This window comes from Eleutherodactylus coqui, chromosome 7 (genome assembly GCF_035609145.1).
Source record: "Eleutherodactylus coqui strain aEleCoq1 chromosome 7, aEleCoq1.hap1, whole genome shotgun sequence".
NCBI lineage: Eukaryota > Metazoa > Chordata > Amphibia > Anura > Eleutherodactylidae > Eleutherodactylus > Eleutherodactylus coqui.
In genome coordinates this window covers 179,481,054-179,495,045 of record NC_089843.1, presented here as the reverse complement: position 1 = coordinate 179,495,045, position 13,992 = coordinate 179,481,054, and the positions used below count along the sequence as shown (strand labels likewise).

The following is a 13,992-nucleotide window of genomic DNA, read 5'->3' as shown; positions in this document are numbered from 1 at the left end:
TATCATTGTGTCTAAATGGGCCTTAAGTAGCTACTCAGCTATCTAAGAGCAATTAAGTGTGCAAATGTAGCCTTAGCTTGATGCAGTTAATAGCCGGAGGGCTATTATCTGCATTCAGATCCTTTGTTCTCCAGCGGGAAACAATGCTATCAGCACTCCCCGTGGAGAACTGCTGATAAGGCTGAAGGACGATTTTTAGTTTGGACTGAATTTAACGACCAGCTAGCAGTGCCCGATGGCCGCGCACATTTAGACGCAACAATTATCGCTAAAACAATCGCCTTTTAGTGATCATCGGCTCGTGTAAATGGGCCTTTATGTGTAAAGGTCCATTTACACACATATCTTTTAAAAGATTGAAAGATTAGCGATCGTTTTGCATAAACGTACTAATAGGCACTAATTGCTCTTAGCACTTATCAGCTTCATATACATGCAAATGAGCTTCTGGTAGCTGTTACAGAACTCAGCAGTAGGTCTGAGCTCTATAATTAGCTGTATTGGTCAGCCGGGCTCCCCTTGGAGAATTCAGCACCATGGACAGTAAACACAGTGTGCAGTCCTGCTTATCAGCTGTTCTGCTGGTGGGGCTGAGAGCTGAGAACAGCTGTAACAATGTTATCAGATCTCCACTGGCAGAGCACAGCTTGCGGTTCTGCTTATCAGCTGTTCTGCTGAAGGACGGTTTTCAAGCAGAACTGAAAACCCGTCATTCAGTAGAAAACTAAAAAATGGGCACATTAAGGGCCCTTTTAGACACAACGATTATCTCTCGAAGTTCGTTCAAAAGCCATCATTTAAGCGATAATCTTTGCGTCTATCTTGCGCCTGTTGTGTAGTTTTCGTTAAAGATTCGCTTATCGTTCGTCTTTCAGTCCGCTTAAAATCCATCGTTCGGCCGTTTGCTTTTCGTTTCGTCAAAATGACATCATTCAGTCGTTCAGTGATTTTCGGGCAGTTTTCAATACGAACATTACACAACGATAATACAACGACTGAAAAGCCCAACATTTTCCAACGATTTTCGTTAGGAAAAAAAACTTTGTCTTAAAAAGCAAAACCATCGCTCACTTTTATCGTTATAGCGAATTTCGCGCGATTAATCTATGTGTCTAAATGGGGCTTTAGACAGGTGGGATGTCTGTTTTGTGTATGTGATGTCTGCATGTTATGTCGTGCTAAGAAGTACCACGAGGATCTGTGTTTGCTCCAAATTTCTGTATTTTGCAATTATAAAGGGTTAACCTACATCTCATGGTGCTACGGATTTCTTGGCCCATATCGTCCTTTTGTAGTTTGCTTTATAGGGCTGTTTCATGTTTATCAGATTTTCTTCATAATTGTCGAGTGCATTAAGAATGTATTTACCGGTTTTATTTTCAATGTTGTAATCAATCATCTGGACCCTTTAGGCGGGCTTCACACGGTTTCATACTTGCGCAATGGGTGTTGAGTTTTTGTGCACATGTGTGCAGATTTTACTGCATTTTTTGCCCACACATGCCCTGTGTTTATTTGTGCAATTTGCATGAAAATAGGACATGCTGCAGTTTTTGGGGGGGTTTTTGCGCGACCAACATGCGCATGCAAAACACAAGGCCGCCCATGTGACTGAACCCATTGAAATGAATGCGTTCTACTCACTTTGTATTGCGTGCACAAATTTTGAACTAGTAATATGCAGCCCATTCGTGTGAATAAACCCTTAGGTCGGCTTCACACGGGCGAAAAAAATCGCACAAGATTTGTGCATTGGGGGATGGCACAAATATGAACCCCGTTCTAAAGAATGGGGTCCTACACATGAGTGATGTTTTTCCGCATTGCACTGTGTTGTAGGAAACAAATCGCGGCATGTTCTCTCTTTCTGCGTGATCTTGCATTGCATCTTTCATTGTTTTCCACAGGGACAACAGCAGAATCGCACTGCCTGCTAGGTACATGCCATGCGAGGTCTCCTATTGAAAACAATGTGAGAAATTCAGTGCGAAGGATTGCTACTTTCCCAAAGTGATGCAAGGTGGTTTTGACATAAAACCGCCGTACATCCGCAGAGAGATTGCATGTTGGCGAGTGCAGCATCACGGTTCGATATCGCAGTCGCTCCTATGAAGTTAGCCTTAGACGAGTCCTGCAGACTGAGAGCGCACCGTGCGTTTAGCTCTGGAAACAAAATTGAATTTCTTAGAAAGCCTTTCCTAAGGAGAAACCTCTCCTTCCTGTGCATGCCAGTATTCTATACGGTATATATGCCTCCCTAGTAACACGTTCTCCTCTACTTCACTTCAACCATTATGGAAACTTGTCAACATTATTATTAATTTTTCTTCTGTTTCTTTCAAAAAAAGCTCCATCTAATGAAAATTCTGCTGTCATTTCAGTGTTTCTCACCGGCAGTGACCGCATTCCTATCTACGGCATGTCCAGCTTGCACATAATCATCCAGTCTATATCCAGCCGGGAGGACTACCTGCCTGTAGCTCACACATGCTACAACCTTTTGGACTTACCCAAATATAGCAGTAAAGAAATCCTCAGGAAGAGACTCACCCAAGCCATAGACCATTACGAGGGCTTCAGCCTAGTATGAGACGGCCCTGACTTTCCATGCTTCCCTCTTGTCTATTTGCACTTTATCTCTAATGGGCTTATTTAATGTAAAATACACTCAATATTGTATACATAAAAATACTTCTGTTTCTATTTTTATAAAGGAACCAAGTTAAATAAAAGTTATAAAAGTTCTATGCGGACGTCATAACATATTGCTTTTAATATGTGTTATGGTATCTGCTGTTTTATTTGCAGTTTTTATCCTTTGCATTCAACTCCCTTTGAGCTTCTTTGATGTGGATAATGTTATATCTTTTGGTTAGCAGTGTTATCAATAAAAGGGAATTTCTCAGGCAGACGATCCTCTGGTCGTCTGATCCAACTATTCCATAGCTTCGGAATCGTCTTCAGACCATTCAAGGCCCTCTTGGGTATAATGGGTTCATAAGTTTGAAGTTCTTGAACCCCGTACCCCTGTATATAAGTAACTTACACAAACCTCCCTTAGTTCCAGCTGTGTGAAATCAATACATGGCAATGATTCCATTCTAATGGCGCCAAATTATAATATTTTTAGTTTACGTAATTACATTTTTGGTACAAAAACAGACCAAAAATGGCCATTACTGCGCTGCCATCTACCACCTGGGCCTGTGCCAAGTCTCTATCACCCTGGGCACAAGTCATAGCAGTGGGCAGTTTTCTCTCTAATAGCCCTGCAGAGACTCTCCTACTTGCATAGCTGGATAAGTGCATCTCTGCAGTAATGCTTTGCATCTTAATTTTTCCAACCTGGTAGAAATTATTCACTAAGATCTCAAGCAGCTGAATGAAACAAAAAAACTGTTTTGCATAGTTGTTTTTAATTAATAAAAAAAAAATATTTTAAAGGTGTTTGTCTAATTATTGTAATAGCCAGTGCTTGACCAACTCCATCCTGTACCCAGAAAATAAGTTCTGACTGTACGCATACTGAATTGTTAGTCTGAGACCTTATTCACACGAGCGTATATCGGCTGCTGGTTTCACGGCCAGCCGAAATACACTACCGTCGTATGCATTGGATTCCAATACATCAGATCATACAAGTGTATTCCAGCGGCATAAAAGTGCCCAGGCGGCAAATGTAGCGCCGAGCAGCGTCCTGGAACACATCAGCCACTGCATAGGCTCCTATGAAAGCCAATAACAGCGGCCCGAGAAGGGAGTTTAGCAGTGTGACTGCTATACTCCCGCCCCCTTCTCTCCTCTGGCTGTTTGCAATGGAGCTTAGCTCCGCCCCCTCCATTGCTGGATGCAGAAAAGGAGCCGGCTAGCTCCGCTCCCGCCCAGCACACTCCCATTGCAAACAGCCAGAGGGAAGGAGAGAGGAGGTGAGTCGGGGAGGCAACAGCATCACGGCCTCGGCATATATGCGCCGGTCCCGTGGCGTCTGAACGGGCGCACAAACATTAGATTTGTGTGCCGTTCACACGTTTTTACGGCACCGGCAGGTGCATATTAAAACGCCTACGCTCGTGGGAAAGAGCCCTGGGGCTGCACTTCCACAGAGCAGAATTTCTGTGCAGACTCTCCGCAAGGAAATTCTGCTGCATTTACAATAGCAGCAAAGTGGACGAAATTTTGAAAATCTCGACCACAAGCTGCGGAAATAATCAGCACAAAACCCGCGCAGAGAGTGACATGTGGAGCAGAGTTCAAATCCACGACATGTCAATCATTTACCGCAAAGGAATTTTTGCTAAAACCCGCACCAAATGGTGTGAGGTTGGATGCAGGCATTCCACGTCTGATCTGCAGTGGGATGTCTGCTGCAGACATTCCGCTGGAAATCATCTTGTGGGAGTGCAGCTTAAATCTGTGGCAGGAAGAGTGAAAACACCATCTTAAAAGGGATTCTGTCACCAGAATTATACATTTTAAGCCCCTTAAGGAGTAGGGTGTTTCGGTCCTAAAGGACCAGATACTTTCTGTAGTTTTACTGCCTTATTTTATTTTTTACCAAATTTTATTTTGCTGTGTTTTTTCCATGATATAAAGGGCTATTTTTTCACAGAATTTTTTTTCTCAGATTTTTTGTTTTATTAGCATTAAAAGACTAAAAAAAAATTTTTTAATTCATAGCTGTTTAATTTAGCATAAATATACTAATTTTGAAAACAAAGTACAAAAATGGGCTCCTCAATTTGTTTTGTACGTTTTGATATATAATTTGTATAATCTCTGATTACAGGGCTCATATGGCTAATATATATATATTAAATTATAGAATAAAAATGAACAAAATTTATACTTTTTACTTTTGTTCAAAAACATTTTGTGACATAGGTGACCATAATATAGCTGTATCAGAAAATGTGATTTAACAGCACATACCTTTTATCCATGGACCTTGAAAGACATCAAAAGGCATACACCCCTGTCAGACATTTTTAAATAAATCAATCAACATAATGAGAACACAAAATAAAACCGTTGAACTTAGAGTAGGGGAAGGTGGCAACGTTTGGGCCTCGAAGGAGGTTGGGTAAGGTGAACCACCTCTGCTGAGTAGGGCTGTGAGAAGCCTAGACTGCCATTGGTAATTCCCCAGGAGCATCCAAGGCGTCTTGGAGCAAGCCCAAAAATAGCTGTAATTACGCAGTGACCGACCCCAAGGACAGCCACTATTCCAATTTGAAAGATTACCTAAATTCCAAACAAGACTGCCACACCGCATAAAATGCATTAAGAGCTAAATCATCTTCTCTCATCTCTACATAATGTACCAGTGTGTTGATTGCCTCCACCATTGAACTCTTGTTGGGGGACATATTAGATCTCTACAATCTATGGATAATATGCTTAATGGCCTGGACAAAGAGTCATAACAGACCCCTCTTCATCTTAGTAATAGACCCAGGAAACATAGACAGCAAAGCCATCTTGAAGGTGAGAATAACGGAAGCGCCACATATGCTGTTGTAAAGGGCCGAGATATCCAACCACAATGCTGCTACCAGAGGGCATTCCCACCATATATGGCTTATACTATCTCTGCCCCAAGAGCATCTCCAACACATGGGGGAGGTCTGAACGAACATTTTATGTAAGCACTCTGGTGTCCTGGATACTAGATAAAATCTTAAAGTTAAGTTCCTGGAGTCTAGAATGCACTGTTTGTGTATTAAAGTGCTAGCTTTTGTCACTGCTCCCAGGGAAGGTGTTGACCCAACTCCCTCGCTCCAAGATATTCCTGGGGAGTGTTCCAACCTCCTGAGGCAGCAGCATCTTCTATAAGCTCGATATTGGATGTATCCAGGGAGATGCATATTACTTTGAAGGGCGTAAGATGTTTGATTATACCTATACTGGGTGTCAGAGAGTCCAAGGCCCCCCGCAACTGGAAGTAGTTCAACTAGGCTCCCGGGTCCCCTCAAAGAACTCCACCAGAGGCCTCAACCCAACAGAGCTGAGAACATCCCTCAGACGTGGGATGGGTTCCGAATGCATAGTGTGGGAAATTAGCTCGGCAGAGTGCTGATCGGCGGCAGTCAAAGGCGGAAACCAACGGAAAAAGTCCAATAGCAGGCTTGAGCTGCGTTTTGTTTTTGCTCGTATAAAAAAGTAAAGTCCAGCCTTAGCTTTAGGCAAACAAAATTATAGTCCAACATACAGCTATCAGACCCTCCCGGCCTGCTCAGGTCACAGTTTGCGGGTGCAGCGCACAGCAGGGCTTCTATCTCCAACCCGGTCACACACGCTGCCAGGGTCAGGTCCTCCCAGACAGACACCTCCGCTAGGGGTTGAGGTGAGGGGCGTCTCCCTGTCCACCTCTGGCCTATTCAGCCACACACTCGGGCTAACAGCCTTGCAGCTCCACTGAGCTGTCTACCTGCCCCTCAGCCAGACACTCTCTGTCCTTCCTTGGTAGGAACTGGCTTTTTATCTTGTTCTTGCTCCACCCCTTGGTTAACCCTTGCAATAGAGATCCTGTCTCTGGCCCTCTACAGGCCCTCCTGTGTACTGCATTACTACAATAGACAGAAGATGTGTACTATATTCGAAGGCCCTAAATTGGGGGTTAGCCAGCAGAAGGGTGAGGGGACTAGTAAAGGGGACAGATTAAGGGATTTACTAATACAACCCCCCGGAATCTAAAACACCCCCTGGGCTCAGTGATATACGTATTCTATTTTAACCCAAAGCTTGGCCGCTCAGTGTTTGAGCAAGTTCCATACGCAGTTTGCAATTAATAGCTTTATAATATAGGGAGAAATCAGGAAGACTGAGTCCCCCTGAATTCTTAACCTGTGCGAGGATATTGTAATTTAATCTGGGCCTGAGACCCCTGTAAATAAACTTAGTTATTAGGGCGTGAATACGAAGGAAGTATATATTGGGTAGTCTAATTGGTAGGGCTTGGCATAAGTAGAGAAATTTGGGAATTTTCTAGACTGCAATCGGAATGGATATCTGCATTGGTACTGGATATCATTTTCCCTTAATTGAGTGCTATGTAGTCTGCAAGAGGAGGAGTGAATTCTGAACTGATTTCACCCCCACAACTCAAGGGGTGAAATCTCCTGATGATCCATATCATTTTGTCTGGATTTTGACAGACTCCTGCCGCTGCAGAAAATCCACAGCAAATCTGCTGCGTTTGAACATACCCTTACAGCCAATTCACATAGTACACATTTTCTGTCCATATTTCATGGACCGCACACGGACCCATTATAGTCTATGATGATATTCACGGGTAAATTTTCTAATGGACCGATGGTCAATAAGAATGATATCGCAGCTTGTACTATTCATGTTCGTATCCCAAACCAGAACAGGACATGCAATGGTCCGCTGCCTGCAGGGTTCAGACAGCACATGGCCATGTGTCTGTGTGCTGTTTGATGCGAGTTGTACTTGGAGAAGGTGGAAGGATTCCGCTAAGTAGCACGCATTAAGCGTAAATATCTAAGGTTTCTATCAAAAATCCCTCCAATGGCAACTTTGGCTATAAATAAGATGCATTATGAAAGGACACCTTTCACTGCTTGCTTTGCTCTTCGTTTGCAGGATCCATAGGAATTCATTGGTACTGCTGCTGCTGTGTCCGACACTGTGACCAGGAAGACTCCCTCTCCTCCCAGACGCTGCGGGGCACTATACGGCAGGAGCCTGGTTGCCTCATCGTCTGCGTGCACTTGGCAGCACCCCAGCATGCTGTACAAAAAACAGGCCATCATAGCGGGAAAATAAAGTTATCATCAGTCTTTAAAGATGGCAGCAGAAAGCAATTAATTTCAACTGATGTTTCTTTAAAGTATTACATGCACACACGCCATAATTGCTCTGCCCTACAGAATAAAGTTATGTCATTTTTACCAAACTACAAATACATTAGAAACTCCCAAAATGACAAAACGGAAGTTTTTTAACATTTACCAACTGAGGTGAAATAGAAAAAAAGCAGTAACATATTCTATGATGCATTTAATGGTACCATTAAAAAAAATATAACTTGTCCTACAAAAAACGGGTCCTCACATGGCTATGTAGACCAAACAATAGTTACAATATTTTTTTTTAAGTTAATATAAAAAAAAAATTTTAATTAAAAATAATGGCAGCGGTAGAACAAGGTAGAGATGAGCAAGCACCAAAATGCTCGGGTGCTCGTTACTCAGGACGAAATTATCGCGATGCTCAAGGGTTCGGTTCGAATAACGAACCCCATTGAAGTCAATGGGCGACCCGAGCATTTTTGTATATCGCCGATGCTCGCTAAGGTTTTCATTTGTGAAAATCTGGGCAATTCAAGAAAGTGATGGGAACGACACAGCAACGGATAGGGCAGGCGAGGGGCTACATGTTGGGCTGCATCTCAAGTTCCCAGGTCCCAGTATTAAGCCACAATAGCGGCAAGAGTGCCCCCCCCCCCTCCCAACAATTTTTACTTCTGAAAAGCCCTCATTAGCAATGCATACCTTAGCTAAGCACCACACTACCTCCAACAAAGCACAATCACTGCCTGCATGACACTCCGCTGCCACTTCTCCTGGGTTACATGCTGCCCAACCCCCCCCCCCCCCTGCACGACCCAGTGTCCACAGCGCACACCAAATTGTCCCTGCGCAGCCTTCAGCTGCCCTCATGCCACGCCACACTCATGTCTATTTATAAGTGCGTCTGCCATGAGGAGGAACCGCAGGCACACACTGCAGAGGGTTGGCACGGCTAGGCAGCGACCCTCTTTAAAAGGCGATAGCCCACAATGCTGTACAGAAGCAATGAGAAATCCAATCCTGTGCCACCTCCATCTGGAGCTGCACACGTGGGCATAGCAATGGGGAACCTATGTGCCACACACTTTTCATTCTGTCAAGGTGTCTACATGCCCCAGTCAGACCGCGTTTTTTTATAAATAGTCACAGGCAGGTACAACTCCGCAATGGGAATTCCGTGTGCACCCACGGCATGGGTGGCTCCCTGGAACCCACCGGCGGTACATAAATATATCCCATTGCAGTGCCCATCACAGCTGAGGTAATGTCGTGCTTAATGCAGGTGGGCTTCGCCCCACACTGCATGCCCCAGTCAGACTGGGGTTCTTTAGAAGTGGACACATGCAGTTACAACTCCGTGTGGACCGACAGCATGGGTGGGTGCCAGGAAGCCACCGGCGGTACATAAATATATCCCATTGCAGTGCCCAACACAGCTGATGTAACGTCAGCTGTAATGCAGGTGGGCTAAAAATTAATTTGATTACACTGTAGGCGAGGGCCCCCAAAAATTGGTGTACCAACAGTACTAATGTACCTCAGAAAAATTGCCCATGCCCAACCAAGAGGGCAGGTGAAACCCATTAATCGCTTTGGTTAATGTGGCTTAATTGGTAACTAGGCCTGGAGGCAGCCCAGTTAAAATAAAAATTGGTTCAGGTGAAAGTTTCAACGCTTTAATGAGCATTGAAACGTATAAAAATTGTTTACAAAAATTATATGACTGAGCCTTGTGGGCCTAAGAAAAATTGCCCGTTCGGCGTGATTACGTCAGGTTTCAGGAGGAGGAGGAGGAGGAATATTATACACAGATTGATGAAGCTAAAAGGTCCACGTGTTTGATGGTGATAGAGAACAATGCTTCCATCCGCGGGTGCAGCCTACGTATTGTTTAGGTATCGCTGCTGTCCGCTGGTGGAGAAGAGAAGTCTGGGGAAATCCAGGCTTTGTTCATCTTGATGAGTGTAAGCCTGTCGGCACTGTCGGTTGACAGGCGGGTACGCTTATCTGTGATGATTCCCCCAGCCGCACTAAACACCCTCTCTGACAAGACGCTAGCCACAGGACAAGCAAGCACCTCCAGGGCATACGGCGTGAGTTCAGGCCACGTGTCCAGCTTCGACACCCAGTAGTTGTAGGGGGCAGAGGCGTCACGGAGGACGGTCGTGCGATCGGCTACGTACTCCCTCACCATCCTTTTACAGTGCTCCCGCCGACTCAGCCTTGACTGGGGAGCGGTGACACAGTCTTGCTGGGGAGCCAGAAAGCTGTCAAAGGCCTTAGTGTTCCCCTGCCTGTGCTGTACATGCTGCCTGATCTCCGCGTCTCCCCTGCTACCTGGCCCTCGGAACTGCGCCTTCGGCCACTAGTGCTGTCGGATGGGAATTTTACCATCAGTTTGTCTGCCAGGGTTCTGTGGTATAGCATCACTCTTGAACCCCTTTCCTCTTCGGGTATGAGAGTGGAAAGGTTCTCCTTATACCGTGGGTCGAGCAGTGTGTACACCCAGTAATCCGTAGTGGCCAGAATGCGTGTAATGCGAGGGTCACGAGAAAGGCATCCTAACATGAAGTCAGCCATGTGTGCCAGGGTACCTGTACGCAACACATGGCTGTCCTCACTAGGAAGATCACTTTCAGGATCCTCCTCCTCCTCTTCCTCCTCAGGCCATACACGCTGAAAGGATGACAGGCAAGCAGCATGTGTACCCTCAGCAGTGGGCCAAGCTGTCTCTTCCCCCTCCTCCTCATCCTCATCCTCCTCATGCTCCTCCTCCTCCTCAACGCGCTGAGATATAGACAGGAGGGTGCTCTGACTATCCAGCGACATACTGTCTTCCCCCGGCTCTGTTTCCGAGCGCAAAGCGTCTGCCTTTATGCTTTGCAGGGAACTTCTCAAGAGGCATAGCAGAGGAATAGTGACGCTAATGATTGCAGCATCGCTGCTCACCATCTGGGTAGACTCCTCAAAGTTTCCAAGGACCTGGCAGATGTCTGCCAACCAGGCCCACTCTTCTGTAAAGAATTGAGGAGGCTGACTCCCACTGCGCCGCCCATGTTGGAGTTGGTATTCCACTATAGCTCTACGCTGCTCATAGAGCCTGGCCAACATGTGGAGCGTAGAGTTCCACCATGTGGGCACGTCGCACAGCAGTCGGTGCACTGGCAGATGAACCCGATGTTGCAGGGTGCGCAGGGTGGCAGCGTCCGTGTGGGACTTGCGGAAATGTGCGCAGAGCCGGCGCATCTTTCCGAGCAGGTCTGACAAGCGTGGGTAGCTTTTCAGAAAGCGCTGAACCACCAAATTAAAGACGTGGGCCAGGCATGGCACGTGCGTGAGGCTGCCGAGCTGCAGAGCCGCCACCAGATTACGGCCGTTGTCACACACGACCATGCCTGGTTGGAGGCTCAGCGGCGCAAGCCAGCGGTCGGTCTGCTCTGTCAGACCCTGCAGCAGTTCGTGGGCCGTGTGCCTCTTATCTCCTAAGCTGAGTAGTTTCAGCACGGCCTGCTGACGCTTGCCCACCGCTGTGCTGCCACGACGCGCGACACCGACTGCTAGCGACTTGCTGCTGCTGACACATCTTGATTGCGAGACAGAGGTTGCGGAGGAGGGTGGTTTAGTGGAGGAAGCATACACCGCCGCAGATACCACCACCGAGCTGGGGCCCACAATTCTGGGGGTGGGTAGGACGTGAGCGGTCCCAGGCTCTGACTCTGTCCCAACCTGCACTAAATTCACCCAATGTGCCGTCAGGGAGATATAGTGGCCCTGCCCGCCTGTGCTTGTCCACGTGTCCGTTGTTAAGTGGACCTTGTCAGTAACCGCGTTGGTGAGGGCGCGTACAATGTTGCGGGAGACGTGGTCGTGCAGGGCTGGGACAGCACATCGGAAAAAGTAGTGGCGACTGGGAACTGAGTAGCGCGGGGCCGCCGCCGCCGCCATCATACTTTTGAAAGATTCCGTTTCCACAACCCTATACGGCAGCATCTCCAGGCTGATAAATTTGGCTATGTGCACGTTTAACGCTTGAGCGTGTGGGTGCGTGGCGGCATACTTGCGCTTCCGCTCCAACACTTGCGCTAGCGACGGCTGGACGATGCGCTGACAGACATTGCTGGATGGGGCCGAGGACAGCGGAGGTGAGGGTGTGGGTGCAGACCAGGAGCCGGTAGTGCCTGTGTCCTCAGAGGGGGGTTGGATCTCAGTGGCAGGTTGGGGCACAGGGGGAGAGGCAGCGGTACATACCGGAGGCGGTGAACGGCCTTCGTCCCACCTTGTGGGGTGCTTGGCCATCATATGTCTGTGCATGCTGCTGGTGGTGAGGCTGGTGGTGGTGGCTCCCCGGCTGATCTTGGCGCGACAAAGGTTGCACACCACTGTTCATCGGTCGTCTGCACTCTCAGTGAAAAACTGCCAGACCTTTGAGCACCTTGGCCTCTGCAGGGTGGCATGGCGTGAGGGGGCGCTTTAGGAAACAGTTGGTGGATTATTCGGTCTGGCCCTGCCTCTACCCCTGGACACCGCACTGCCTCTTGCAACCTGCCCTGCTGCTGCCCTTGCCTCCCCCTCTGAAGACCTGTCCTCAGTAGGCGTAGCAAACCAGGTGGGGTCAGTCACCTCATCGTCCTGCTGCTCTTCCTCCGAATCCTCTGTGCGCTCCTCCCTCGGACTTACTGCCCTTACTACTACCTCACTGATAGACAACTGTGTCTAATCGTCATCGGCCTCCTCACCCACTGAAAGGTCTTGAGACAGTTGCCGGAAGTCCCCAGCCTCATCCCCCGGACCCCGGGAACTTTCCAAAGGTTGGGCATCAGTCACGATAAACTCCTCTGGTGGGAGAGGAACCATTGCTGCCCAATCTGAGCAGGGGCCCGAGAACAGTTCCTGGGAGTCTGCCCGCTCCTCAGAATGTGTCATTGTAATGGAGTGAGGAGGCTGGGAGGAAGGAGGAGCAGTAGCCAGAGGATTCAGAGTTGCAGCAGTGGACAACGCAGAACTCTGGGTGGACGATAGATTGCTGGATGCACTTTCTGCCATCCACGACAGGACCTACTCACACTGCTCATTTTCTAATAAAGGTCTACCGCGTGGACCCATTAATTGTGCGATGAATGTGGGGATGCCAGAAACGTGCCTCTCTCCTAATCCCGCAGCAGTCGGCTGCGATACACCTGGATCAGGAGCTCGGCCTGTGCCCACACCCTGACTTGGGCCTCCGCGTCCTCGCCCGCATCCACGTCCTCTAGGCCTACCCCTACCCCTCAGCATGGTGTATTACCAGTAGTGCAGAAACAGAACGCTGTAATTAAATGTGCCACTTATTGGCCTGTGGTTGGAGGCTGACTTCGCTTACGGAACGCCAGGAAATAATTTTGCGCAAGCCTGCTGTAACACTTAGCTGGCTGTGTATGAATTAGGAGGACTACTACACCCAGCAGAGACCCAGAACACTGAGGACAGTCACAGGCAGCCCAAATAGATTTTTTTCCACAAATGTTTTTGCAAAGGCCCACTGCCTATATTCAATAAATATATCTTCTGTCCCTGCCTCACAATATATGTCTTCTGTCCCTGCCTAACCACCACTTCTGGCCCTGGAGTATTACTGCAGGGCGCAATGCTCTGCACGGCCGATATACCAAAAAAAAAAAAATGTGCAACACTGCAAAAAGCAGCCTCCACACTACTGCACACGGTTAGATGTGGCCCTAAGAAGGACCGTTGGGGTTCTTGAAGCCTAATATACTCCTAACGCTCTCCCTATAGCAACTCCACCAAGACAGCACTTTCCCTCCTCTATGTCAGAGCGCATCTGTGGCGAGCCGCGGGAGGGGCCGATTTTAATACTCGGGTGACACCTAATCTCGCCAGCCACTCACTGCAGGGGGGTGGTATAGGGCTTGAACGTTGCAGGGGGAAGTTGTAATGCCTTCCCTGTCTTTCTATTGGCCAGAAAAGCGCGCTAACGTCTCAGAGATGAAAGTGAAAGTAACTCGAACATCGCGTGGTACTCGTCACGAGTAACGAGCATCTCGAACACCCTAATACTCGAACGAGTATCAAGCTCGGACGAGTACGTTCGCTCATCTCTAGAACAAGGTCAATTTCCTAATATCATAGTTCTACTATACATATATGGATCTATAAGAGATCTAAGTATTGTATTAGG

General features: G+C 47.5%; 1 protein-coding gene across 1 annotated transcript in view; it reads left to right on the top strand.

Moving 5' to 3' along the window:
• Positions 1–3,443, top strand: part of HERC3 (HECT and RLD domain containing E3 ubiquitin protein ligase 3) — a 57,057-nt gene extending 53,614 nt beyond the window's left edge. Inside the window, exon 24 of the mRNA XM_066574045.1 lies at positions 2,382–3,443. Coding sequence (XP_066430142.1) covers positions 2,382–2,590 — 209 coding nt within the window. The 3' untranslated portion in view covers positions 2,591–3,443. The remainder of the gene's footprint in view (positions 1–2,381) is intronic.
• Positions 3,444–13,992: the final 10,549 nt, after the last annotated feature.